General features: G+C 53.3%; 1 protein-coding gene across 1 annotated transcript in view; it reads left to right on the top strand.

Annotated features, from left to right (window-relative positions):
- Window positions 1–12580, top strand: part of SLC7A5 (solute carrier family 7 member 5) — a 34655-nt gene extending 22075 nt beyond the window's left edge. The window contains exons 5-10 of the mRNA XM_063410714.1: window positions 1087–1210; window positions 2323–2426; window positions 3043–3139; window positions 3567–3716; window positions 4496–4673; window positions 5660–12580. Of these exons, the coding sequence (XP_063266784.1) occupies window positions 1087–1210; window positions 2323–2426; window positions 3043–3139; window positions 3567–3716; window positions 4496–4673; window positions 5660–5715 (709 nt within the window). The 3' untranslated portion in view covers window positions 5716–12580. The remainder of the gene's footprint in view (window positions 1–1086; window positions 1211–2322; window positions 2427–3042; window positions 3140–3566; window positions 3717–4495; window positions 4674–5659) is intronic.
- The last annotated feature ends 14669 nt before the right edge of the window (window positions 12581–27249 follow it).

The following is a 27249-nucleotide window of genomic DNA, read 5'->3' as shown; positions in this document are numbered from 1 at the left end:
AAAATCCCTTCTGCCATCACCATTCCCTGTCCTCTGCAGCCTCCAGGCTGTTCAGGGAACCACGGAAAGGCTGGAAAAGGCCATGAACCAGCACCATGCTCACCACTAACCCTGGCCTCAAGAGCCACCTCCCCGTGGCTTTGGAGGGGTGGGGACTGCCCCACTCCTGTTCCCCTGTGCACGTCCCCTCTCCCGTGGGAGCAGCGTGTGCCTGGGACACCGGAGAAGCCAGAGAACAGGGCAGCACGGGTGTTGGAGTCCAGGATATTCCTCTGGCTGCCCTGGAGGATTTGAAGACTGTACAGGAGGGTCTGGGATCTGTCCAGGGGGCTCAGTTAGACCCACACAGATCCCAGGAGGACACTGACTCTGATTCCTGTCCATGGCAGTGAACACTCACACGCAGGAAGAATCACAAACCCTAAGAATTTAGAATAAGTAGTGGATGGTTTATTATAGAATATAAATATAGAAATTAGGATTCTTAGCAGATGGGGTTGAAGAGGCAAGATGGAGGAATTGGGGAGTGGCCCTTGTCCTCCTTGTTCTTGCTCTCGTCCCCATTTTCTGCTGAGTTGGGTTTTAGAGATTGGTTTAGAGTAGAACTGACATGTTAGCATAGGTAGTAGGTATTGGTACAATTTTGTAAATAAAAAGTTCATTTTGGACAGTGGTTGGGTCAGGGGTACTGTACATAAGGTGTGGGGCTCTCTGACCCGCCCAGTCCCCCGCGTGTCCTGCTCTGCTGGGGACACCTTGCAAAGCTGGACAAGAACTGAGAGATAATTAAGAATAAACAGCCTTGATAACACAAACTGCTGGACTCAGTTTGTGGTCTCTGGCTTTGGTGTGAAACACCCAGGGCGAAGAGAAGACTGAAAACCTGATTACCTCTGGGAACAGCAACCCAGGGGAAACTCCCAGGGGACAGCAACCTTGGGGGAACCCTGAGCACCTTGGGGAACAGCAACCCCAAGGAGAATCTCAGGGAAACTACAACCCTGAGACACGGGAGGGTGGTGATCCCTGGGATCAGCAGCTCCCCCCTCCGAGCTGCTCCAGGACAATGGATGTTTTTTTTCCTAGAAACCTGCCCCTGGCTATCATCATCTCCCTGCCTGTCGTCACCCTGGTGTATGTGCTGACCAACCTGGCTTACTTCACCACGCTGAGCACCGAGCAGATGCTGACGTCCGAGGCCGTGGCCGTGGTAAGATCCCCTCTGCTCCAGCCTGACTCATCCCAGGGCAGGTGAAATCAGCCTTGGAGTCACTGCACACATCTCCTGCTTTGTTCCACGCTGGTCTGGGCTGCTGCAAAAACCCTGATGTTGAGCAGGAGATAAAGAGCAGCGTGATGTCAGCAGGGAAGAACAGCGTGATCCCGAGGGATTATCCCGGCAGCAGTGAGGGTGGCACTCAGTGCTGCTCTTCATTCTGAGCTAGGGAAGGTTGCTGCTGGCCTTGTGACTGCCCATCAGTTACCAGAGCTTGATATTTATGGGGAAAGGTCACTCAGTCTACACTGAACTGGATTGTTCTCTCTCCGTGTCTTCCTTGTTTTAATTAAGAGAGAAAAATAATACTTCTGTTAGTTAAAATGCCAGTGTGGTCAGGAACTCTGATGGCTTTAGAAGGGAGCAGACCTTGCAGACTGAGCCTGACCAGGCTTATCCAGGGCTCCAGGGGGAATCTCTCAGCCCAGGATGAGCTGAGCCCCTCAGGTGACACCGCTCCATCCTTGGGTTGGGACCGAGGCCCTGCTCCAGCCACAGCCTGTGCTGCAGGGAACCCTGGAATGGTGTGGGTGGGAAGGGAAAGCTCATCCCATTCCACCCCACTTCCATCCTCCCAAGTTCTCCAGGCCCGTCCAGTCTGGCCTGACCAGCAGAGGCTGGGAATCAGCCCCGCATTGTTGGTGCAGCCTGCAGTGGAGCACAGGCTCAGCCTGTGACAAAAAGCTGCAGGGCCAGGTCCCGCCGTGTCCCCAGGGCTGTGTCCCAGCTCCTGACTCAGCACTTGGCAGGAGCTGCTGTCTGAGTTTCCTCACAGTTTCCGTTTGGTCTTGAACTTTCCGATAGCTGGTGGATAAATGTCGTGTCCTGGCCCCGAGGGAAGGGCTGGCTGCTGATGTATCTCAGCAATTCCACAATCTGCTTTTTCAGGAAAGGGGGGCAGCACATGGGAATACGGGAAACTCTGTCACAGCTTCAGCACTGAGCTGTGGCATTTGTTGAGATTTCTCCAAATATTCTTTGTAGGCAGCTCTTGAGTTTTTTGGGACATTGTGAGTGTGAAATGTCTCTCGTTGTCCCCCATATAGGATTTTGGGAACTACCACCTCGGTGTCATGTCCTGGATCATCCCTGTCTTTGTTGGGCTCTCGTGCTTTGGGTCTGTCAATGGATCTCTTTTCACTTCTTCCCGGTAGGTTCCTTGCTCAATCCTGTGGGTTTTGTGTACAAGCTGTGCTCAGTTCCTGTTCTTTGGAGTTCTCCAGAGAGTGGCTGTGGGCAGACACAAAGTCTGGAGGGCCTGAAGGCCATGTGGGGAATGCAGAAAGACAAAGTCAGACTTTAAAACCAGATTAAAGGCAACCTTTGAGTGGTCTCAATCTGCTGTTCCTCAGGCAAAGTCCTGGTGAGGTCAATAAACCAGAACCAGACACAGGCTCAGGGCTCGGGGCTGCTGAGAAAGTGGCTTTAATGAAAAGCAGAAAGTTGGGAAACTTCGGGGATGAGAATCCCTTGGGAAGGGGAGAAAGGCTGGACAGGGGCAGGACTGAGATGGTTCCGGCTCTGACACATCCCTGGGTTGCCTGAGGAGTCACTAAACGGGTGTCCCTGGAGAGCAGGATGTAAATCCATGCTTCCTGCATTCCCTGGCCACGTCCAGCCTCCCTGGTGAGTCAGGGACTGCAGTTCCAGTCCCGGAGTTCCAGTCCTGCCAGGGCTGAGCTCGGGCTGGCCCCCCTCGTTCTGTGCTGAACACGGAGCCCTGCAGGGCTGTGACTGCACTGTCCCCTCTCTGTGTCCCCTCCCAGGCTGTTCTTCGTGGGATCCCGAGAGGGGCACCTGCCTTCCATCCTGTCCATGATCCACCCCCGGCTGCTCACCCCCGTCCCGTCCCTGGTGTTCACGGTGAGCCCTGGCGCTGGGATCCCCTGGAATGGAGCCACAGCCATTCCTGCTGTGCCACAGGACATGGGCCCTTCCCATCATGTCCTTCCTCACTGTCCACTTCTGTCTTGAGTTCTTCCCGTCCCTGGGAGTGTGCAGGGCCAGGCTGGACAGGGCTTGGAGGAACCTGGGCTAGGGGAAGGTGTCCCTGCCCATGGCAGGAGGTTGGAACTAGAGGTTCTGGAAGCTTTGAGGTCCTCCCAACCCAAACCATTCCATGATCCTATGAAATGGTTCCAGGCACCAATTGAAAATAGCTTAAATAAATAAAAAATAGTCAATGTGATCCCTTTCCTGGCAGGTATTTCCCCTAAATACCCCCGTTTAGTGTTGTAACAGAGGTGGTTTTGCCTGCTGCCTTTCCTAATGGCCTTTTCCCTGGATTCAGTGTGTCATGACCCTGCTCTATGCCTTCTCCAACAACATCTTCTCAGTCATCAACTTCTTCAGCTTCTTCAACTGGCTGTGTGTGGCCCTGGCCATCATCGGGATGATGTGGCTGCGCTACAAGAAGCCGGAGCTGGAGAGGCCCATCAAGGTGAGAGCGGGGTGGGCACAGCCCAGGGGGGGCTCAGCTGCTGGTCCTGCTTGGAAAAGGGGCTGGGATTGCAGGGAAATGTTATAAAGGAGGTGTCACTTTATAATTCAGCAGCTCCTGCTGCTGAATCCCTGCAGGAGCACAAGGAGCTGCCTTGGGGACAGCTCAGTGAGGGAGCCCTGGGTGACAGGGCTGGGGTGGGATTATTCTCCATGAGTACCAGACACATCCCAGGCTGTGGCTCCCAGTGTAACACTCTGTACCCCCGTGGAATTCCCCTAAAATAGTTTCCTGCTAAAGCAGCCAGCCCCGTGCCGAGCTCTGTCCCCGGTGTCCTTGGCCAGCTTGGCAGCCCCGTGTCCCGTCTGGGGGGAGGCCAAGATCCTGTCAACCCCCAGTGCCTCTCCCCCAGAGCCTGTTTTTCCCTCATCCCACAGCACGCTCGGGTCTGTGCCAGGCAGCAGCACCCACAGGGAAACAAATCCACGGGCCTGGAGTGGTGCCTTCCCAAAGGGAACCTTTGCTGGCTGTTCCCTTCGGTTTTGGGGTTTTCTTCTCAAAGCTGGGCTGCCCTGCTTGGAGTGCCCTGGGAAACAGCCCCAGCCTGTGCTGGGTTTGGTGTTTGGTACTGATGATTTGGGTATGGAATTAGGGAATTGTGGAACTGAGGTCCAAAAAGGTGCTGAGAAAGGCTCTTGGCCATGGGGGAACAATAATTCTGCCCCTCCCCAAGCTGGATCCTGGCACATCTCCTAAGCTGCCCCTTGCTCCCTGCCCAGGTGAACATCTGCCTGCCCATCTTCTTCATCCTGGCCTGCCTGTTCCTCATCGCTGTTTCCTTCTGGATGACGCCCAAGGAATGCGGGATCGGCTTTGCCATCATCCTCAGTGGGATCCCCATTTACTTCTTCGGGGTCTGGTGGCAGAACAAGCCCAAGTGGGTTCTCCAAGGCATCTGTGAGTATCTCCAGGGAGGAGCTTTGGCTCCCAAGAAGTTTCCAGTGCTGTGCTGCAGTGCTGGCTCTCCTCCCTCTGGAGGAGCTTCCAAAATCCTGGCTCTGCTCCCTTCTGCTTTCATGGGAACAAGTTTATCCTGATGATTGCCATGTGTGCCAAGCACCCAAAATGCATCCTGATTTGCAATAATGGCAAAGTTTGGGACCAATACCAGGTTTTTGTTGGGTTTTAATCCTGGCAAAGAGGTTGTTAGCAGCAGAGCAGCATTCCCTGCTCCTGGAAAAGCCCAGGGCCAAGCCTTTGTTAAAATTGAAAATATTCTGGGAACAGATAGTGATAATCCTGCAAGTGTCCAGTGAGAAACTTAAAACGTGATTTATTGATACACTGCAGATAATCTGATCACCTCCAACTGATCTGAGCCTCACTTGTTGTGCTTTGAATTCGTTTTGCCATGCAGGAATATTTTGTCCAATCACAGAGTGGAGCAGCAGGGGGCAGAGGAGTGTTTGGGTGGGTGGGAAAATAAAATTATTTCAGTGTAGCACCTCTTCCTGGGAAATCTGCTCCTGGAACGTCCCTTTGCTCCCACCTGCCCTGTGTGCAGGACAGGGGCCTTTGGGTGGGTTTGTCCTTCAGAAGAGGCTGGGAGCTCACAGAATTGGAAGGAAAAGCTTCACCTTGGATTTTCCATGCCCATTCCTGAGTCAGTTTTGGCTGCTCACACTCAGAGCATCCACAATTAGCTCCTGCATCAGCAGCAAGGAGAGGCTGTGTCCAGGAGTCCTGGAGCAGGGCAGGGCCCTTGCTGCAGGAGCAGTGTGAGGTTGGGATTCTGGGAATGGAGTAAGGAGAATCCATGGAATATTTCAAGCCTTCAGTTGTAGCTGGACTCAGGGAGGGGAGGCAGAGGGCTCAGCCCTTCCCTCGTGGGCTCAGACTCCTGCTGGGGCTGATCCCTGACCTCTCCTTTGCTTTCTCCGCAGTCTCCGCCACCGTCCTGTGCCAGAAGCTGATGGAAGTGGTTCCTCAGGAATCGTAGGCAGGAGGAGCAGGGACACTGAGCTCGAGGAAACGCACAAGGTTATTGGAGATGACACAAGGATCCCCTCCCTCCCAAAGGCACCGGCGCTGCCTCCCGCTGCCAGCACAGCTCTGCTCACCTCCTGCAGCCCCTGCAGCCCCCCAGCCCCCAGAGCAGCCAGAAGAAGTCCTTGGTACGAGCCAGGAGGAGGAATTCCAAAGGGCAGCTCCAGAGGGGCGCTGCCTGTGCCCTGCGTGTGTGTGAGGGCTGTGCTTGGCTCTGGGGCTCCTCGGCTTTGGCTCTGGGCTCTGCTGGAGCCTGGTTTGAGTGTTCGGAGTGCCTGGGGGGGCTGGGGCTGCCTCAGAGCCCTGGGGGGGTCCTGGGCTGCCTTACCTGGCCCAGGTGGGGGTGGGAAGCAGAGATTGGCTGACGTTGGCTCAGTTCACCCCCCATGGCAGTGGGGACAAGGCAGAGCAGGGTCAGGGACACTCTGAGTGTCCCTGTGCTCCTCACTTGGGCCCTGCCACCCTTTGTGTTTGGATCAGCACTCTCAGACCCCAGGCAGCTCCTGCTGCTGAGCCCTCCAGGATGCTGTTCCACAGTGCCCATCCCTGGGAATGAGCACTGAGGGGCAGTTCCTGCTGAGGAGCAGGAGGCCAAGTCCTTGGCTTGCTCATTCCATGCTTTTCTGTGCCAGGCTTTCCTCCAGCATGGGATGAGCAGCTCCGTGCTCTCTCTCCTCATGGCCCTGCTCAGGGAGCCACGTTTGCCCCTAAACCATCTGCAGAGACAAATCAAGGGTGGGCATTGCCCTGGCACATTCCCTGGGGTCTCTCCTGGCGCTGCTCCCTCTGTCCTGCTGTGTTTCCTCTGGAATGTGCCACGGAGATGGGAACACCTGGGTCTGGGCTGTGGAGAAGGGCACAGGAGCCACCTCGGGCTGCTGGAGAACATGGAATGGTTGGGTGGGAAGGGACCTTAAAGCTCATCCAGTGCCACCCCTGCCATGGCAGGGACACCTTCCACTATTCCAGCCTGGCCTTGGACAGTGCCAGGGATCCAGGGGCAGCCACAGCTGCTCTGGGCACTCTGTGCCAGGGCCTGCCCACCTCTGAGTAATGGCAGTGAGTTCTGCCCTAGGGAGAAGGGCCTGGGCCTGACCCTCCTTCGTGCAGCAGGTCTGGCTTGGTGAGGTCCCAGCACCACCCCCTGTTCCAGGAGCAATCCCTGAGCACAATCTGTGATCTGCATGTGAAACCCTGCTCTGCTCTCGTGGTGGTGCCATCCCATCCCTGAGCACACCCAACTCCTGTAGCTCCCCAGCAGGCAGCACTGCCCCTTAGGGACACGTTGCTTTCCGTGTCCAGAGTGTCCCTTTTGGAAAGCTGCAGTTCCTGAACCGTTTGCTCATTGTGCCTCTGTGCTCTGACATCGCTTGGAATTCCGATCTTTCCCCCACTGGAGCTGCTTTGCTGTCTGTGTTGCAGATCTTTGTGCTCGTGCTTTGTGCAGGTGAACTATTGGTGAACTATTTCCCATTTTTTTGTGAACTTGGCTGTTGGGAAGCCGGGGTGCTCCGGGAGCTGTGGCTTCCCGCTGGATTCTCCTTGTAGCAGAGTTCTTTGGGACGAAGGGGCATTGAGGACACCAAGGGACTCGCTCAGGCTTTGTCCTGTGCAGGTTGTGTTGGGGCAGGGCCAGCTCCTGCCCAGCTGTGTGGCCGTGTCCAGGTGCAGCTCCACACTCCCACTGTGCCAGCCCCGTGTCCTGCTCCGAGGCAGGAACAGGGAGACAATCAGCTCTTTATTCCATAGCAGCTGGTGTGGGGATTCCTGAATCAGCTCAGTGACAGCGTGGAGATTCCTAAATCAGCTCAGGTGACAGCGTGGAGATTCCCAGTCCAGCTCAGTGACAGCGTGGAGATTCCCAATCCAGCTCAGGTGACAGTGTGGCAATTCCCAATCCAGCTCTCTGGGAGCTGAGTTAATCCATGAGGATTTGCAGCTGGTTTGGGAATATCCAGAGGGCAGAACCCAAGGGTTTTGGCCGGTGCAATGAGTTGGAGCATCTCGGATCCGATGCCTGTGGAGAGGCTTTGGCATAAATCAGGTCATGAGTCACAAAACCTGAACTCGAGTTTTGGCTTTTTCCAGCGGAAGGCTGAGATGGTTTGGAGCAGTGCTGGGAAATCGCGGCTCCTGCTGGACCTTGTTCCATGGAGAGGAGCCCTCAGTCTGTCACCTGTCACCTGCAGGATTTTGGGCTGTGAGGTCTCAGGGCAGCTCCTGCAGGGCCTGGGTTCAGCCTGGGGGCTCTCAGTGCCAAAACCCACCAGCAGAATTCCTTGGGATGCAAAGCAAAGGCCTTGGAATCTCCCACTCAACCCAAAGTCAGCTGGCACCAAGGGCCCTCCACAGAGCTCAGGACTGGGGCCAGACCTCCCAAGGCTGGCGTGGACACATTGTCCACCAGGTGATGGACACATGGACCATCACAGTGTCCCTCTGGTGACCCTTCCACACTGGTTTGAAAGAGGAGCTCTCAAAAAAAAAAAAAAAATTAAGCAATCAACTGATTTTAATTAAATCTTGAACTCGCTTGCTTTGCTTTTGCTGGATTTCCATGATTTCTCACTTGCTGCTGAAGATCTGTCTCGTACTAACCTGAGCCTCTGGCACTGATCCCACATTCGTGGGGATCTCATCAGCATCTCCTTGGCAATAGAAATTTAGGAAGAAACTGAACCAGGTACCAGCACAGAGCCACAAAAGGCTGAATTTGCTCAGCCACAGCTCACATCTCACATCTCAAGGTTTAGCTGCCTAAAAGCTGATTTCTTTCACCCTGGAGTCATTGATCCCCCAGCTGCCCTCCACCAGGGCTTGGTGACACAGCTGGAAGAGCTTGGCTTGGTTTCTCCTGGAGGTTTGGGAGATAACGAGGGAAAGGGTAAAACAATTTCATTCTAGAAAGAAAAGACAAGAAGTAATTTCTCCAGTCATGGAAATGGCTGCCACAGCCTCGGCTCTCCAGCCTGGCAGCTCTTCCCTTGCATCAGCAGCATCTGCCCTCGGCTGCCCTGTTCTGATGGATTTGGGTATGGAAAAGGGAGAATTCATCCCTGGGAGAGATTTCCTTTCCTCAGACACGGAGTGAGATGTGTCAGGGAGGGCAGGGGAGCGAGAGAGTTCCCAGTTTCCCATCGCTCCCAGCACTGGAGGTGGGGTTTTTCCAGTTGTTTCTCTGTTGTGCTCTTTGGAGCCTGTGGTCAGTCATGGAGGGAGATGAACCCTCCCCACGAGGACGCTGTGGTCAGCACAGTGACCTACACGAGGATCCACAGGAATCTCTTCCATTGATTCCATCCCCTGCAAGCACAGCTGGAGCCCTTTTGTCCATGGAATTCAGGTTGGAAAAGACCTTGAAGGTCACGGAGCCCAGCCACATCCGTGCTCCCTGCACTGACCCCAGCTCCGACTGCTGCTCCTCTCAGTTGTTGTTGAGTTCAGGCTCCCAGGCTGGCAGTTGTTTGGGGTGTTCACGGAATTGCATCCCGCAGGGATTGCTAAACACAGCAGGAGCTGCTGGCCAGGCACTTCCGTGCCCATCGGTTCCTCTTTCTGAAGAAACCCTTCCTCCAGCTGGGAGGGGAACCAGCCCTGCTCAGCCCTGCAAAAACCAGGGGCATTTATGTCATCCTGCGGGGTTTTTAATGATATTTTTTTAAATTTCCTGCAGAAATTGCAGTGTTTTCCATCTCAGACACCGTGTTCTGGTAAACAGGCTTTTGTTTGGAACAGCCCCCTCGGTGACCACGGAGTTCAAAGGGACTCTGGCACAGTTGAACAAACTTTAAAGGCCCTTGAGCTGGACTGAGACTCCTGGGACGTGGCTTTGTTGTTGTCCAAGTCCTCTCCCAGTGGGTGGCTCAGGCAAGGGAATGAATTGGGCTCCTGCAGGGGCTGCTCCGTGGTGGGTCTGGGCAGGGGCAGTGGGGCTGTTCCTGGAGCTGGAGGGATATTCCAGAGGCAGAGTCCTGCTCTGGCTGCAGGGAATCCAGGGAATGTTCCCCTCAGTCTGGGAAGGGACCTGTGCCTTCAGCCGAGGCCACGGTGCTCTCGGGCTTTAATAGAAATAAAATTCCAAAACGAGTCCAGGAGGGAACTGCCAAACCTTCCACACGGCTCCGGCTGCCTGGGGCTGTTCCCGTGGGATGCCAGCATCTCCTCCACCCACTCCTGACATGAAATTGGGAAAGGGCTGGAACAGAGCACTCCTGGAGTTTGGGAAAGGGCAGCCCCAGGGCGAGGCGGCTCCAGGCTGGTGCCGAGCTCTGGCTGTGACCCCAGGGATTGAATCCCGGCCTTGTGCCTGCCCTGGGAGCATCCCAAACTCTGGGATGAACCAGAGCCAGCCACGCTGGGCTGCCAAGCAGGGACATCCCTGCAGGGCTGGGAATCTGCTCCTTTATCCCTGCAGGGCTGGGAATCTGCTCCTTTATCCCTGCAGGGATGGGAATCTGCTCCTTTATCCCTGCAGGGATAGGAATCTGCTCCTTTATCCCTGCAGGGATGGGAATCTGCTCCTCATCCCTGCAGGGCTGGGAATCTGCTCCTCATCCCTGCAGGGATGGGAATCTGCTCCTTTATCCCTGCAGGGATGGGAATCTGCTCCTCATCCCTGCAGGAATGGGAATCTGCTCCTTTATCCCTGCAGGGATGGGAATCTGCTCCTTTATCCCTGCAGGAATGGGAATCTGCTCCTTGTCCCTGCAGGGATGGGAATCTGCTCCTCATCCCTGCAGGGATGGGAATCTGCTCCTTTATCCCTGCAGGGATGGGAATCTGTTCCTCATCCCTGCAGGGATGGGAATCTGCTCCTCATCCCTGCAGGGCTGGGAATCTGCTCCTCATCCCTGCAGGGATGGGAATCTGCTCCTTTATCTGCAGGGATGGGAATCTGCTCCTTTATCCCTGCAGGGATGGGAATCTGTTCCTCATCCCTGCAGGGCTGGGAATCTGCTCCTCATCCCTGCAGGGCTGGGAATCTGCTCCTCATCCCTGCAGGGCTGGGAATCTGCTCCTCATCCCTGCAGGGATGGGAATCTGCTCCTTTATCCCTGCAGGGATGGGAATCTGCTCCTTTATCCCTGCAGGGATGGGAATCTGCTCCTCATCCCTGCAGGGATGGGAATCTGCTCCTTTATCCCTGCAGGGATGGGAATCTGCTCCTCATCCCTGCAGGGATGAGAATCTGCTCCTTTATCCCTGCAGGGATGGGAATCTGCTCCTTTATCCCTGCAGGGATGGGAATCTGCTCCTTTATCCCTGCAGGGATGGGAATCTGCTCCTCATCCCTGCAGGGCTGGGAATCTGCTCCTTTATCTGCAGGGATGGGAATCTGCTCCTTTATCCCTGCAGGAATGGGAATCTGCTCCTTGTCCCTGCAGGGATGGGAATCTGCTCCTTTATCCCTGCAGGGATGGGAATCTGCTCCTTTATCTGCAGGGATGGGAATCTGCTCCTCATCCCTGCAGGGATGGGAATCTGCTCCTTTATCTGCAGGGATGGGAATCTGCTCCTTTATCTGCAGGGATGGGAATCTGCTCCTTTATCCCTGCAGGGATGGGAATCTGCTCCTCATCCCTGCAGGGATGGGAATCTGCTCCTTGTCCCTGCAGGGATGGGAATCTGCTCCTCATCCCTGCAGGGATGGGAATCTGCTCCTCATCCCTGCAGGGATGGGAATCTGCTCCCTGAACCCTGCAGGGATGGGAATCTGCTCCTTTATCCCTGCAGGGATGGGAATCTGCTCCTCATCCCTGCCAGGACATCCCAGGAGTTACACCCAGGATTGTGCTGGGTTTTACTGGGCTCGAGTTCTTCCCAGCTGGAGCTGGAGCTGGAGCTGGCTTGGGAATGTGTAGGGGATGCTGCTGGTGCAGCCAAGAGCTGCCAAGAGTTTGATGTAGGGGTAGGAAACGCAGCTCGGGGTCGGTGATCCCAAAGGATCCCATATCCAGAGGATTATTCCATGCTTTTCCCCCCCATTCCTTGCCTGAGAAGGGGTGTGGCTTCCTCCAGCTGTGGAAGTGGTAAGGAGTAAAAATAAAAAGTATTTTTTTAAACACTGAATTAATTTCTAAACTGCCTAAAAGAGACTTTATGCCTCCACCTGAGTTCTTCCCGAGGGCTGGCGTTCATCCTGGCAGGGGGATCTCCCCCGGCCCAGGGTGGGATCAACGCCAGACCCAGGGAAAACGTTCCTGGTTTGTTCAGAGGATGGGGAGAGGTCCATGTCCCACCAAAATCCTTGGAGAGGGAGGACTTTGAGTGGTTCCCAGACCTCGCTCCCGCCCTCGGATCAAAGGGAGGGTGAGCTTCACTCCTGGTGAAGAATCCGACTTCTCAGAGACTTTGCTTTGTATTTTTGTTGGTTTTTTTGTAAACACACACACAAAAAAAAGGCTCTTAACACACACAAGAAAACCTAGACCTGATTTACGATTTTGTTACATTTGGTTGCTTTAAAAAAGCTGTTTTACTAATTTAAATATTGCTGTAGATGACACTCTATTTATTTGAAAGGGGTAATTCTTTAATTTTAGTCTTAATTCTCTTCAGTAAGCGCTGTGTATTCCCAACGTTTGTGTTCCTGGCAGCGCAGCAATTCCACTGAGGGCTGGGCAGCCAGCAGCTCCTGAATCCAATGGCCTTGGACAACAAGATGTCTCTTGCAATGTTTTAATTTTTGTTTTGTTTTGTAGTATTTCTTGATTCTTTTATGTCTGTGGTTTAACAAATCCGTTCAATGTTCGGGTTGTTCTGTTTTGGGTTGTTTCGTTTCGTTTTGTTTTTTTAACAAAGAAAGCTGAATTACAACACTCTCGTTGCTGGTCTTTGCCTCGAAAATTTTTCTTTTTCCAAGATTATCCCACATCCATCAGCACCTGGGTTTCCAAATACTCCTCTAGCAGCATCCATGCCTCATCTCCATCCTCCTTTTTTAAATCCTAGTCCATTTTCCTGAGGTTCAAACTAAGGGAATGGGAATGTGGGAGAGCTTTGGGCACGAGGAGGAATATCCCAATTCCCAGGGTGTGTCCATGGTTTTGTGCAGCAAACGGAACCCCCAGCAGTGGGAAGGGACCAAGTTTTTATGGGGAAAGTGCTGCAATTCCTCTTCCCTGTCCATTCCAGGCTGGAGAAGAGGATGTTCAGTGGGAAGGAGCAGGGCGGGGCTGCTCAGGCTCCCAGGGGTTGGAGGAGGATTTGGTTTGGGGTTGCAGAGGGCAGAATTCCGAGGGTTTCCTTCCCAAAGGAGAGGGCGGTGCTGGGGCCGTTCCCCTGGAGCACAGGCACATCCCAAAGGAAGAAATGGGCAGGAAAAGCTGGGGAGGAATCCCAGTAAATGAGATTTCAGTGGTGTCACATGGGCTCTGCAAATGTCACACACAAATTCCACAGCCAATTCAGGGGTGACAAGGAGGGAATTCACAGGGAAAAGGCAATTCTCAGTTTGCTCTCCTGCATTATTTGGGAAGTAACACTGAAAGTTGGGATGGAGCTGGAAAAACACCAGGAGTGAGGGACAGTGCCTAAGACATGGAAACAGGAGGGATGACACATGACATAGGAAAAAGAATTCTGTTTTTTTGTTCCAAGAGCTCTTTCTTCAAGCCCAACATCCCCTAAACCCAAACCCTGCTACCACAGCAGCATTGACCTGGAAATATTTATTTCAAAAGAAGGAATTGGAGGAGGGAAATGGGAATGCGGTTACAGGGATCCTGGGTGCAGTGAACACCAACTTCAGGCCACTGGAGCACACAGGGCCTGGAAAAGGAGAGGGACAGGCTGAAAAGCCTGGAGAACAAGGAAATGCAAAGCCAGGGAGTGAAATCCCCAAGGATCTGTGCAGTGCCCAGGGATCTGTGCAGTGCCCATGGGTCTCTGCAATCCCCATGGATCTTTGAGGTGCCCACGGATCTCTGCAATCCCCTGGATCTGTGGGATGCCCACGGATCTCTGCAATCCCCATGGATCTCTGCAATCCCCGTGGATCTGTGGGATGCCCATGGGTCTCTGCAATCCCCACGGATCTGTGGGATGCCCATGGATCTGTGGGATGCCCATGGATCTGTGCAATCCCCACAGATCTCTGCAATCCCCATGGATCTGTGCAATCCCCACGGATCTCTGCAATCCCCGTGGATCTGTGCAATCCTCAAGGATCTCTGCAATCCCCACGGATCTGTGGGATGCCCACGGATCTCTGCAATCCCTGTGGATCTGTGGGATGCCCACGGATCTCTGCAATCCCCACGGATCTGTGGGATGCCCACAGGTCTCTGCAATCCCCACGGATCTCTGCAATCCCCATGGATCTGTACAATCCCCACGGATCTGTGCAATCCCCATGGATCTGTACAATCCCCACGGATCTGTGCAATCCCCATGGATCTGTGCAATCCCCATGGATCTGTGCAATCCCCATGGGTCTCTGCAATCCCCACGGATCTGTGGGATGCCCATGGATCTTTGGGATGCCCACAGGTCTCTGCAATCCCCATGGATCTGTGCAATCCCCACGGATCTCTGCAATCCCCGTGGATCTGTGCAATCCTCAAGGATCTGTGCAATCCCCACGGATCTCTGCAATCCCCATGGATCTGTGCAATCCCCACGGATCTCTGCAATCCCCATGGATCTGTGCAATCCCCGTGGATCTGTGGGATGCCCATGGATCTGTGCAGTCCCCAAGGATCTCTGCAATCCCTGTGGATCTGTGGGATGCTGCTCCGTGTCCCTGCCCCTGCCTGGCTGGTGACCCCTCCAGGGCTGGGCTCTGGGTGGGGACAGTGGGGACATGGACACCCAACAAAGGCAGGAAGCGTCTGCACCCCCGGGGCTGCGCTGAGTTCAAACAGCGCAGACAAAAGCGTTTGTTACTGCCGGAGCCCTGAGAGTGCCGGGCAGACCGGGCGGGGATCACGCCCCCTAAAGATCGCCTTTGTTGGCTGCTCAGACCGGGCCCTCGGGCTCTGGGCTGCCCCAGCTGCCCCTTCCTTGGTGCCACTGTGCCCTCACAGCCTCGGAAATGACCTTAAAGCTGCTCCTGCTCCCTCTGCCCCAGGCTGCTCCGAGCCCCTTCCACGCTGGCCTTGGACACCCCCAGGGATGGAGCAGCCGCAGCTTCTCTGGTCCAGAGGATGGACGTGGACTCATCAGTGGTGGCAGAGGAGCCTCCTGAGGGCTTTTCCTGGGAAAGGCCCCTGGAATGGGAGCCACGTGTGGCCCCAGCTCTGTCCCTGTGGCTGCTGGGCTTTGTCCCGGGGAATGGAGGCGATGGGAGAGGGCAGGCGTGGGAACACTTCCCCTGCAAAGCACACAGGGAGCGAGGCTGACACTTTCCCACCCTCACACCAAAGCCGGGAGATTCTTCTCTCCAAACCCAGGAGCTCCCGTGGAGAACACAGGGAATGCCACCAAGGAAGGGCGAGCCCTTGGAGCAGCAGGTGGGAATGTCCCAGGACTGGAGGGGATTGCAAAAACCATAAAAGTGTCGTGGCTTTGAAGATTTGTGTGGAAGATGAAAGGCTCTAAATCTGTTTGGGTTGGGAAGAAGCCACCGGAGGGTGGGGAGTGACACGGAACAGGAACAGCTTCAAGGGTGCACAGATAAATCAAAACAAGGAGCTGACAGGGAATTGTGGCTGGAACTAATAAAGGGATCCTCGGAGGGAAATAAATTCATACAGTGAAAACGAGCTCCAGGTATGAGGGAAATTGGAGAAAAGGAGAATTGATGTTGACAAACTTCCTTGCAGCAAAATAACACCCAGCAACAAAATTGTTCCTGTAATATTGAGGCAATGGAGCTGCCTGAAGGTTTTTTTTTTCCATTTTTTAGAGGAGTTGCTGATTTTAACCTGCAAAGCCATGAAATAAAGGTGTGTCTCCAGCTGACTTTGCTGGAGATTTATTTTTATTTAATTAATCCATTTTTAGGTGTCAGAGCTCAGCAGCACGGGGTTTTTTGAACAAAAAAATCCTTCACAGGATTTTTAGAGATCTTTAACAAAAGGACGTCTCCAACCCCCTGATTCCAGACCTTGAAATGTAACAGGGATTTTTTACAGATCCCTGTAAGGTTTTTTCCCCCTCTATAATTCCTGGAGATGCAAATTTTCTGCCTGCCTTGGACTGCAATTCTCCCAGTTGGGAATGGCACAGGAAACATCGGGGTGGGCAGGAGGGACTGGAAATCCATGGAAACCACCGTTGTTCCTGGCTGTGCCTCAGTTTCCCTGCTGAGAAAGGCCTTGCTCATCTTCCCAGAACAGACTGAACGCTCTGTCTCAATCAGTCGGGGCAATAAATGCTGGAAATTCCCCTGCTCTTCATCCAAGCTGCACAAGGGGAAAGATGAATCCACATTTGGATCTGTCCATGGAATTAGAGACCAGGGAAGCAAGAGATGGCAATTCCTGCTGCCTGAGCCTCTCCCCTGATTTAATTCATGCTGTCCTGGGGTGCCCATGCAGAACCCAAAAACCACTTTGCAGTCAAGGTTTGCTGGGAAAATGTCCCCAGCATTGCCTTAGGTCTGTGCAATCCACGCCTTGGGGTGCCTGTTCTGGATTTGGGGGAGCTGAATCCAGTGATCCAGGGATGCTCCTGGAGCTGTGGCAGCCAGCAAGGAGCTGGGAAGGAGCTGGGAAGGCACCAGGAGCGAGGGACAGTGCCCAAGATACAGGAACAGGCAGGATGACACATTATATAGGGAAAAGAATTCCTTGTTTTTTATTAAGAGCTCTTTCCAACACCTCCTTTTGGAAGTGATTCCCTCTGCAGCCAGGGCAGTGGCACTGGCATGTCCAGCCCGAGGATCCCACCCTGCTGTCCCGGTTTCTCTGCAGGAGCTGGCATCCCCTCAGGGTGACAGGGACACACAGAGGTCACAGAGCCACCCCGGGGGGTGGAGGTGCATTTGGCCATGGCTGCCTGCCTTCCTTACATCACAGAATCCTGGAATGGCTGGGCTTGGAATTGCCCCAATTCCATGGGCAGCTCCCACTCCCCGTGTCTGCATCATGCCAGCACCACCAGGGACCTCTCCAGGGACTGTCACAGCATCAGGTGACAAATCCTGCAGCCCCCAGAGCAGCCCAGAATTATCCCCAAAATGAGTGACAGGAATCAAAGGCACAGAGCCCTGTGCCAGAAGCAAATCCCCGGGATGGTGCAATATTCCAGGAGTGTGGTGTGCTCCCCTTTGGAGCTGTTTCCTGGCCAACATCTCCAGGGTCTGGCTCTGGATTTCGGGGAGGTCATTCCTGCTCTGACTTGCCCGGGAAAAGCAGGGGCTGCCCCTGTCCACACGCAGCTCCTGCTCTTGTGAAACCAGCGGGAGCTGCAGGGCAGGAGCTTTGTCCCTCCACAGAGCTCCAAAATCAGGTCTGGGCACCTCAGGAATTTGGGAGGTTCGTGGTGCCAGGAGCTGCTGCTGCATGTTGGATCTGGGAGCAAAAAGAGAAATGAAATGTCTGGAGGGGCTGTGGTGCCTGTGCCAGCAGCAGGGTGGGGGTGAAGCTCCTGCTCAGGGATTCCAGCCCTGCCGGGCTCCCTGTGGTGGAGAATATTCCAAACACACCCGGGGCCTGTGAGGACCTGAAGGAGATTCCTGCTGGTGCCAAAAGGCACCAGGGCAAAAATTACTCTTGCTGGTCACAATTTTTTCCCTGAGGAGGAACATTTAGGGATGGAGAAATCCTTTTGCCCCTTGTTGATGTTTGTTTTCTTCACGTCTCTCTAATATTTTCTAGAAAAACCAGAAGCCTGGTGTTACCTAAACCCAGCAGCTCGTGGAATCCTCCTGGGGCAGATGAAGTTTTGGGATTGTCCCAGCAGAGATTGGGGTGCTGCTCCCTGCTGGGGGCTGCACTCTCCTGTCTGTCTGTCTGTCTGTCCTCAGCCCTGCTCCTGCTAAATGGGATTTATCCCTGTGCCAGCACTGGGTTTGCATTAGGGGAAATAAACCCCCCCATAATCCACGTTGACAAAGTTGCCTGCAATAGGCTTTACAAAGAGGCACTGGCTCCCCACAATGTGAAGAGTTTAAGCTCTCACATGACGGCTCAGGCTGAGCAATTCCTGCAGGAGTCAGCTCTGCACAGCCCCTTCCCAGGGCAGAGCAGGATCCCGGGGAAGCAGCGGCATGGAAAGGTCTGGGCTTCAATTGGGGAGTCCTTCCACGGGCAGAGGAAATAATGGCTTCAAAATAAAAATCACAGCTCACAGGACAAAGTCATTTAAAGCCACAATAATCCCAGTGTACACCAGACTCTCTGAATAATCAAAAATTACTCCTTCTGGTCAGAGGAGGAACATTTGGGGCTGGAAAATCTTTTTGTCCCCTTGTTTATATTTGTTTTCTTCAGGTACCTCTAACATTTTCCAGAAAAACCAGAAGCCTGGTGTTACCTAGTTAGAAATCCTGCAAGCCTCAAACCATTCTCTCTTTATCTTCCAACGTTTAATTAAAATTAACAGAAAGTGAAGCAAAATTAGCCTTTTTCCTAGTACCCCATGGAATTTCTGAGCAGGTGCTATCACTGCTGAGCAAAGGTTAAACAGGTTTTTGTCTGTCCTGTTCACCAAAGCAAATCTGAGAAGCTCCTGTACCCAAGGCACACAAGATAAACCCACAAATCCTGCAAAATATTCTCTCTGGGATTTACTTCTTGCTGTGTGGGCCAAATACCATCTGGATTTCTCTCCTGCCCTGCACACAATAAAAGCCCTTTGACACCCTCCTCGTTCTGGCCACAGGCTTGCAGCATCCTCAGGGATTGATGCAAGGTCCTGCCAAGGGCTGTTGCATCAGAAAAAAAGCAGGAATCAGTTGGGTCTGCCCTGTTTTCCCCCCAAATTGCAGATTCTTCTTCCTTCCTTTTTTTTTTGGAGGAAAGGGATCTCCAGCAGGAGGCTGCTGAGTGCTGAGGTGTCTGGGGAATGGGAAGTTGTGCTGCAGGAGAAGATTCCCTCAGGAGCAGGATTTATGGCACCTCTTGGATTTGCCCAGCTGCCTGTTGCAGCCTGCTCTCCGCTGGGAAAAAGGCTCCAGCCCGGAGCCTTTGGATGCTGCAGCTCTGTTGATTCATGCAGGGGATTAGGCAGGGGAGGATGCTTCCATTTGATTTTTCTTGGCTTTTTTAAATGAATTCCAGCTTTTCTGTGGAGCTGCACACGATGCTTTGTGTGCCACAGCCTGGCAGGCGCCAGGCCTGATCCAGATCTGCTCCATCCTCATTCCCAAAGTCCTGTTGGGATGGGGACCCATCCCCTGATGCATACGGGGGAGACTCTGAGGACACAACAAGGACAAACTGGATCTCAGGGGGGGTTGGCTCCAGCCAGGATAAACAGGGCTTGGGAAGAGAGGCAGAGTTAGAGACAAAGGGGAAAACTGACCTGGATTGAAAAAGGGATTTGATCCTGCAAACAGGAAAAGGAAGGCCAGGAGGAGATTCCCTGCTGGGTGCGTGGTTTGGTGGTGGGCAGGAGGAAGAAATCCCTGTACACAGAACCCCAGAGCGGGGATGGGATGCACGGGGCCACAACCTTGGGATTGCAGCAGCTTGGAAGTGGAAGGCTCTGGATACAGCTGCTCACAGGCTGCCTGCAGCACCCGGCTGAGGTTGCCGTGTTTTTCCCTGGGGCTGAGGGGATTTGTGAGGACGCAGGCAGAGCTCTGGCTGTGCCTGACTCACTGCCTCTCCCCAGTAAAGATCCACTGGCCTGTTCAAACCCCGCTGCCCTCCGGCTGCAGGGGATAAAGGTGAGGATTTGGGGAGGGATGAATCCAGCACCAGCCCGTGCCTGCCTCCAGCTGAGCCCTTCTCCAGGCAGGTCTGTGCCTGGGCAGAGCTGCAGCCTCTCCTCACAGCTGCTCTGCACTTCAGAGCATCACTGGTTGTGATATTTGTGTGATATTCATGAATTCCCACTGATAAACCTTCCTGGAGATCCCCCAGCAGTGCCACATGGAAGGAATCATTGCCCTGCAGCTTCTTGATTTCACGGTGTCCTGAAATATCCAAACTTTTCTTGGGGCTGGCATCCCACAGTGCCACAAGTGAGCGGGAGGTGCCTGTCCATGAAAACAGAGGGCAGCTGGCTTTGCACAAACACATTCCCTGTGTCCTCCTCTGTCCTGGACTCTCAGGGAAATTGCAGGGAAAAGCAATTGTAGAAAAACCAGGGGTAAGATTTCAACGATTCCCTCCAGCTCAGGCTATTCTGGGACTCTTCCATGGGAGGATAACCCACCACTCCTGCTGGCTGCTGTGGGGACAGCCTGGAAGAGAGGAACAACTCATGGACACCCTGCAGCCCACCAGCCCCAGGGACTCGGCCACCATCCCAATCCCAAATCCCAATCCCAATCTCTCCAGGCTGCTTGTCCCCAGAATGTCCCAGTTCACCCTGTGGGAAGAGTGAAGCTGTGCCAGGTGCCAGGAGCCACCATAGAAACCCCGTTTGCTCTCCAAGCAATGCCAGGCAGAGCTGCCCAGCAGGGAGCTGAGTAAATATTGGTTTTCCAGTGGGATTTAATTCCCACCTGCCTCCTCAGCGGGATGGAGGGGGTCAGGCTGTTGTTCACGTGGTCATGGTGAAACTCCTGCTTTTGTGCAGGCACACAGAAAACCCCAGCAGTGACGTGTCCCTGACACTGGGGCTGGTTCCTGTGTGACTCTGCCTTTGCTAGGAACAGAAACGACATCTCAGGTCAGGAAACCAAGGTGGTTATTTTCAGAGAGAACAGGATGGAAACACTTAACTGAGGTTGCAGGTTCAAATGAGACCTTTTCTTCAAAAACTGAGTCAGTGATAGACAGATACGGGACAATCACCTGTTACATCATGTCTGTAAAAACACCCTGAGACGTGTTCAGGAGTGGATGGGATGTCATCTTTTGAAATCTGAATTGCTGGCGCTTGAATCCATCCAGGGAGTCATGCAGGAGCAGTGCTGGGAGGAGTTGGGGGGCTGAAGGAAAAGTTTTATTTGCATTTCATGGTCCCTAAATTGCCACCCATCCCCAGAGGTTCTGCTGAGACTTTGGGGGCTCACAGGGAAGAGTGTGAAAGAGGAAATTCAATATAATTTTAGTCATGTCTCCTGCACTGAGCCCACCACAAGAGCTCCTCCTCCTGCAGGTTAATGCTTTAGGAGAACATTCCTGCTCAGGAGAGTGGTTAACACACCCACTTGTACCTTTTTAAGCCGCTGAGAATGAACAAATATTTTCTTTCCTTTTGCAAAACCACAAGGAATCTTGCCAGGGTCATCATTTCCTGAGGGTAAATGCTGAGCAAGATAAGAGATGTAAGGGGTTATCTCTCCTGAGGGCCTCAGGGAACCAGACTGGGCTGGAGCAGAACTCACCAAATCCTCCCCAGTGCCTTGCTCTGACTGGTAAAGCCTTGGCAGCAGCAGGTAGAGCAGGAAATCCATCCTCTGATCCCAAAGCTGTCACAGCACCACCAGGAAAAGCAACGACAGTTAGCTGTGGAAAAACCTACTCACCCATCAGGCCAGGGTCAGGGGCATCCCTGAATCCAGGGCTGTGCCTGGAGCTGGGATATCCACATCCCTGAATCCAGGGCTGTGCCTGGAGCTGGGATATCGGCATCCCTGAATCCAGGGCTGTGCCTGGAGCTGATATCCACATCCCTGAATCCAGGGCTGTGCCTGGAGCTGATATCCACATCCCTGAATCCAGGGCTGTGCCTGGAGCTGGGATATCGGCATCCCTGAATCCAGGGCTGTGCCTGGAGCTGATATCCACATCCCTGAATCCAGGGCTGTGCCTGGAGCCGGGATATCGGCATCCCTGAATCCAGGGCTGTGTCTGGAGATGGGATATCCACATCCCTGAATCCAGGGCTGTGCCTGGAGCCGGGATATCGGCATCCCTGAATGCCGAGCGCTGCTCGGAGCTGATGCAAGGCCGGGGTGGGTGTTGCAGCAGCAGCAGCAGCAGCGGGGCTGCACTGGCGCTGACACCTCGTGGGGCTCCGCAGCCACTGCAGTCTGATTCCACTCCAGCCCGGGTTGCATCAGACTCCGAATTTGAATATTGGTGAGGAAACGCTCCTTTGGAAAGGGCAGAGGATTTTAAGATACGTTTGGCTGCTTTGCTCTCTGAGCAATATGATCTCACTGGCCAAGACTCGCTTCTCACTTCTCACCCCTGATTTTCTGGAGTTTCCTTTTACTCACTTCATTTCTCTCAGGTTCACCCAATTATTTCTTTAGAAATCTCACAGAGATAGGGGGTTGAGCCCCAAACTGTGCCCCTGCACCCGCAAACCCCTGACCCCAGGTGAGGCAGGGACCTGTGTATGACACTGGCACTGAAGCGCTGCTGGCTCAGCTTGGGACATAAATGAGTGGAAAAATATCAAAACCTGTTCATCAGCAAATTGGGAATAGAGCAAAACAAGGCTGGTGACAGGTAAGGAAAAGCAGTTTCAGCTGGTGTCAGCTGGATCCAGCCTGATATTGTGAGCCCTGCTTGCCCAGGGAAGATTAAGCATCTCCAAAGAAGCTTAGGTAGCCTAATTAATGGTTCACCAGCCTAATTAATGAAGCTCCACGACAGACATAAAGACAGTGTAAGATTTCTGCTTTCTCATCGCTGTTGTGGCGCTGGCACACGATTGATGGGGGTCAGTGTCCCGGAAAATGTGACAAGAGCTGGACAAAGCCCTTGGGAGCAGCTGCTGGAGCGTCTCAATCGGGAGCAGCTTCGGTTCTGGGCTGGTAAATCCCGTCACAGCTCAGTGACACCACGGACACACCCAAACACCCCCAGCGGAGCTGCTCTGACGGAACAAGGGCACCACAGGCTGCAGTCGCTGGTGTCTGATAAAGGACAAGCAAAGGAGGGCAGTGACACGTGCAGAGATTTGGCTGCTCCACGAGGAATTTTGGCTGGGATAGCATGGAAACAGCCATTCCTCCAAGAGCCCCGTCCTCCTGTGCTTACTCAGATGTGTCAGGGATGGAGTCACCAAAGCCTTTCCCTGAAGGGAATTTCGGGGTTTGGATGCTTTGGAAGGGGGGGAGAAGCCAGTGAAGAGCGGGAGCAGAACCCTCTCATGTGGCAGCTGCTCCTGGTGAACAGCTGAAAGAATTCCACCATCTCCCTGCTCTGGCATGGAACGTGTCCCATGCAGGATCCCAGCACAGTCAATGTTCCCTCAGCACCCTCACAGACAGGCTCTGCTTTACAGAAATCAGAAAATCTGTATTTCCTCCTGTTCATAACCAGTTAAAACCAGAGATCAGAGAGGAAGGAGTCTCAGGCTCCTTTGCTCTGACATTCTTATTTATTTGCTCCAACTCTCCTCTCAAAAAGTGCAGAAACCCCAAGGAAATCCTAACTAGAATGGCAAAAGTAAGGACTTTCACAGCTTCACGGGGAATTTTTGGCCTCAAGCCTGCCCCTGTGCTGATGGATTTAGATGGATGTCCCTTGGGACGTGTATCTGGATAAAGCCACGCTTTGTACTTCCCCCAAGGGAAACCTCTGCCTTCCTTGGCTTCCTCTGTTCCCGAGATATTAAAGCACCGACTTCCAAACAGAAAATCCAGGAAGCCAATTCAATGGCTGGGAGATTTTATCAGCTCCTGGTTATAAATGAGCCTTGAATGGAGCAGCAGCCACCTGCCAGCTCCCAGTCCAGCTCCAGGATCTCCCGGCATAAGCAGGGAATGAGGGGCCTCTGCTGGACTGTCAGCACAGCCAGCAGAAAAACCAAGAATTCCCAGCTTTTTTTCAAAGGGAGCCCTGGTTATGGACACCCCTTTGTCCCTCAGCTGGATTTACCTTTGGAGATGACTGACTCTGTCACCAGAGCCTGGAGGGCACATTTTGGGTGGATTTCTCCCTATTTTATCTGTGTGGAGGAGGAAAATCGCAGCCTGAGCCTGGAGACCGAAGGTTATTTTGACTCATTTAGTGAAGTTTTCTTGCATGAAGCTGCTTCCAGTGACAGGAGGAGAGGAAATTACCTCAGGATTTACCAGGGGAGGTTTAGATTGGATACTGGGGACATTTTTTCATGGAGAGGGTTGTCAAGCCCTGGCACAGGCTGCCCTGGGCAGTGGTGGAGTCCTCACACCTGGAATTGTGTAGAAACCATGTAGATGTGGCACTTGGGGACACGGTTGGTAGTGAATGTGGGGCTGCTTTGAAGGGCCTGCTCCAACCTTAACGATTCCATGATTTTCTGGGTTTTTCACCACACAGCAGTTAAAGAAAATCATTTTTCCTTGGCATCCTGGCATGTCCCAGGGCACTCGGAGCCCTGTCTCTGCTGAACTCCACCAGCATCATTTGACTCCCCATCCCTGGAAGTGTCCAAGGGCAGCCTGGACAGGGCTTGGAGCAGCCTGGGCTAGTGGAAGGTGTCCCTGGCCATGGCAGGGGGTGGGATGGGATGGTTTTTAAGATCTCTTCCAACACAACCATTCCATGATTCTATAAAACACTCCCCACTGGCAGCCCTCTCTGTTTGTAGGGCTTATCTTTTTCCTCCTCTTTCCATACAGACAGAGGCAGAACTCTCCAACACCAGCAATTCCACCCACTGCAAGGCCTTTTTGGTTGATTTAGTTCCTGTGTTGTCAGCATGTCCTCCCGCTTAATCTGTGGCATTAATTCCTTCCTTGCTACTGGCTTCAGAAAGCATTAACAAGGGAAAAATAAATCAAGTGTTGGAGCACAAAGAAGACTTGTGGGAAAAAGCTTTTGAGCCTTTTCTGAGGCTTTCATGCCTGTTATTCTTTACTTTGCTGATACAGCTGGATTTACCATCCTGTTGAATGAGCATATTCCAGACTATAAAAAAATAACAAAGTCGAACCACGTGGGCTTTGTATAGGTCAGAGCTGGAGAGGGGCTGCCAGAGACAACAGCACGGGACGACTTCAGAGCACAAAATGTGCAAACACAGCCAGAGTGCAGCTTATGTTCCTCCAAACAAAGCAGGGACCAAACCTGAGACTCAACAGAAACGAGTGGGGGACATCTGGGCATGGGAGCTCCGTGTGTGTGTGCCCCAGCTCGGAGCCACAGCTGTCTGCCAGCTGTGTGCAGATGTTGGTGAGACTGTGGGAACGTGGAGTGGCCTTTCCCATCCTGCCTGATGGGAAGATTGTGGAAAGAGCTTGCCCAAGTCAGTGTTGGGGTTTTAAACTGATGTTTTAGGGCATGTTGGTGCTCTCAGGTCTCTAGTCTCATCTTTACCCTCATCCTTCTGAGGAAGGCTCATCCCTGAAGTCACCATTGTGGACACACCAACTGCTCAACAGTGAGCAGGGCTGAATTCCCCGAGGAATTCCTGCCCTGTTTCACACTCCTGTTGTGCTTTGCATTTTCAAAGTGCAGTGCAGAGCTTTGGTTGTCCCTCATCCTCTTTTCCCACATCCCCTGTGAGAAGCCGGGCTGGGGAGTTCAAGAGATCAGAGAACTCACACCAGCAATGTCCTGCCCCACGTGGGAGCCGCCTCCAAATGACCCCACACATCCCAAACTGCACCAGAAACATGGAAAATAAAGGGGTGAGAAAACAATCTAAGCTCGGAGAATCTCTGAGCTTATGGAAATAACCATGAATGACGAAGCACCAAAAAGGGGTGAATGGAGCTGGGTGTGCGAGAGGTCAAAAACTTCTCACTCCCCCAGAAGGTGAAGACGTTCAGGGTTAATTTCCTAAACTGCAGCTTCTTCATTTCAAAGCCTCCCTAAAAGTACTGGAAGACTTGGACCCAGAGGAATTGTTGACCTGTAGACACCAGGAGGGGACGTGTTTTCACACACCGCTGTCCTTTTGAAGTTGAAGCCCAAGGAGCAGCAGGGAAACTTCCGAGCCCGTTTGCAGCGCCAGGGAACTCGGCAGAGCTCCCACATCTGGGAATTGCAATTGTCCCATCCCCGGTGCCTTTCTGTTCCCTTTCCTGCACATAAACACAGACACGCTGCAGCTTGAGCTGGAACCACAATGTTTTCAGAACAAACAGAAAAACAAAGTGCTGCTCATGGTGCGCATTGTCTGCAACCTCAAAATACTTTCCCAGCTCTTCCCTCACGTTTTTCCCTGATCCCAGGTTCAAGAGTAGGTGGATGTTCACAGCAAAGGATCCATCCTGCAATTCCATGCCACGTGCTGGATGTTTGGGATAACTCAGTGGGTGTTGAATGGTACCTCAGTGGAGATCCTCACTGGTTTGGGGTGGTGAAAACCCCCCTGCTTCCAGGAAATTAAGGGGTTTGTGGGAACTCAGTGAAAAATATCATGATTTTATTCCTTCTGCTCCTCAAGCAACAATCATAGTGGCAATTTTGATACGCACTGGGATGAACTCACAGCTAAAAGATGTATTTCAACCCCTATTTACACCCTTAGGTGTTCAAAGTAGGTGTTTTCCCAGGAATTTTTTCCCTGGACTCAGCATCTGTGTGAAATACCACGTAAATCATCATTATTGCTTCTCCACCACTGAGGGAAAAAGCAGTTGCCTGGCATTGCCTGACAGTCCCTTCACTTCTTCTGGCTCTCCGACAGCTCAGGATTTGGCGAGTGGCCTGGATAAACCCCATTCCCAAAAGTCTGAAGCTGGAAATGAAAATACGTGCACAGTCCCCAATCCCTGGGGAATTCTGCCCGTGGTTTAATTTTATTTTATTTCTGCCTCCTCCAGGCCTGGCTCATGTCTCAAGTGATGGAATTACAGAATCCCAGGATCACTGAGGTTGGAAAAGAGCTCCAGGATCATCAAATCCAACTTGTGATTGATCCCTGCTTTGTCCCCAGCCCAGAGGGTGGCACATCCAGGCCTTCCTTGGGCACCTCCAGGGATGGGCACTCCAAACCTCCCTGGGCAGCCCCTTCCAATATTTAACCCCCTCTTCTGTGAAGAAATTCCTCCTAATCACAGAATCATGGACTATTTAAGATTGGAAGGGATCTCTGCAAATCATCCAGCCCAAGGCAGGGCCACCCAGCGCAGGTGACACAGGAACGCGTCCAGGTGGGTTTGGAATGGCTGCGGACAGGGAGATCCCATAACCTCCCCGGACAGCTGTGCTGGGGCTGTGCCACCCTCACGCTGAGGTGAAACTTGTGGTTTAGTTTATGGCCATTGCTGTTTGTCCTGTCCCTGTCCCCCACCGAGCAGAGCCTGACCCTCCCCTGAGGGGGGGCCATTTTGTGTGAGGGGAGGGGGCCATTTTGTGGGCTGCACGTTCTCCTCGGGGTGGGCATCAACCCCAACGCGTCCAAGCCGTGCCGGGGCTGTGCCCGCCGGTGTGCGGGGCTGCATTAACCCTCTCCCCGGCCCTGGACATCCCCTGACGCCGGCTCGGAGCGGCCGCAGCCCGCGGAGCTCCCGCAGCGCTCCCTCAGAGCGGGCGGGCGGCTGCTCTCAGTCCTCCGGGCCGGCAGGGGGCGCTGCCGCCGGCACAAGGAGCGGCCC

Source organism: Prinia subflava, chromosome 13 (genome assembly GCF_021018805.1).
Source record: "Prinia subflava isolate CZ2003 ecotype Zambia chromosome 13, Cam_Psub_1.2, whole genome shotgun sequence".
NCBI classification, from domain to species: domain Eukaryota; kingdom Metazoa; phylum Chordata; class Aves; order Passeriformes; family Cisticolidae; genus Prinia; species Prinia subflava.
Note: the sequence above shows the minus strand (reverse complement) of the source record. Positions and strands in the feature narration are given on the sequence as shown.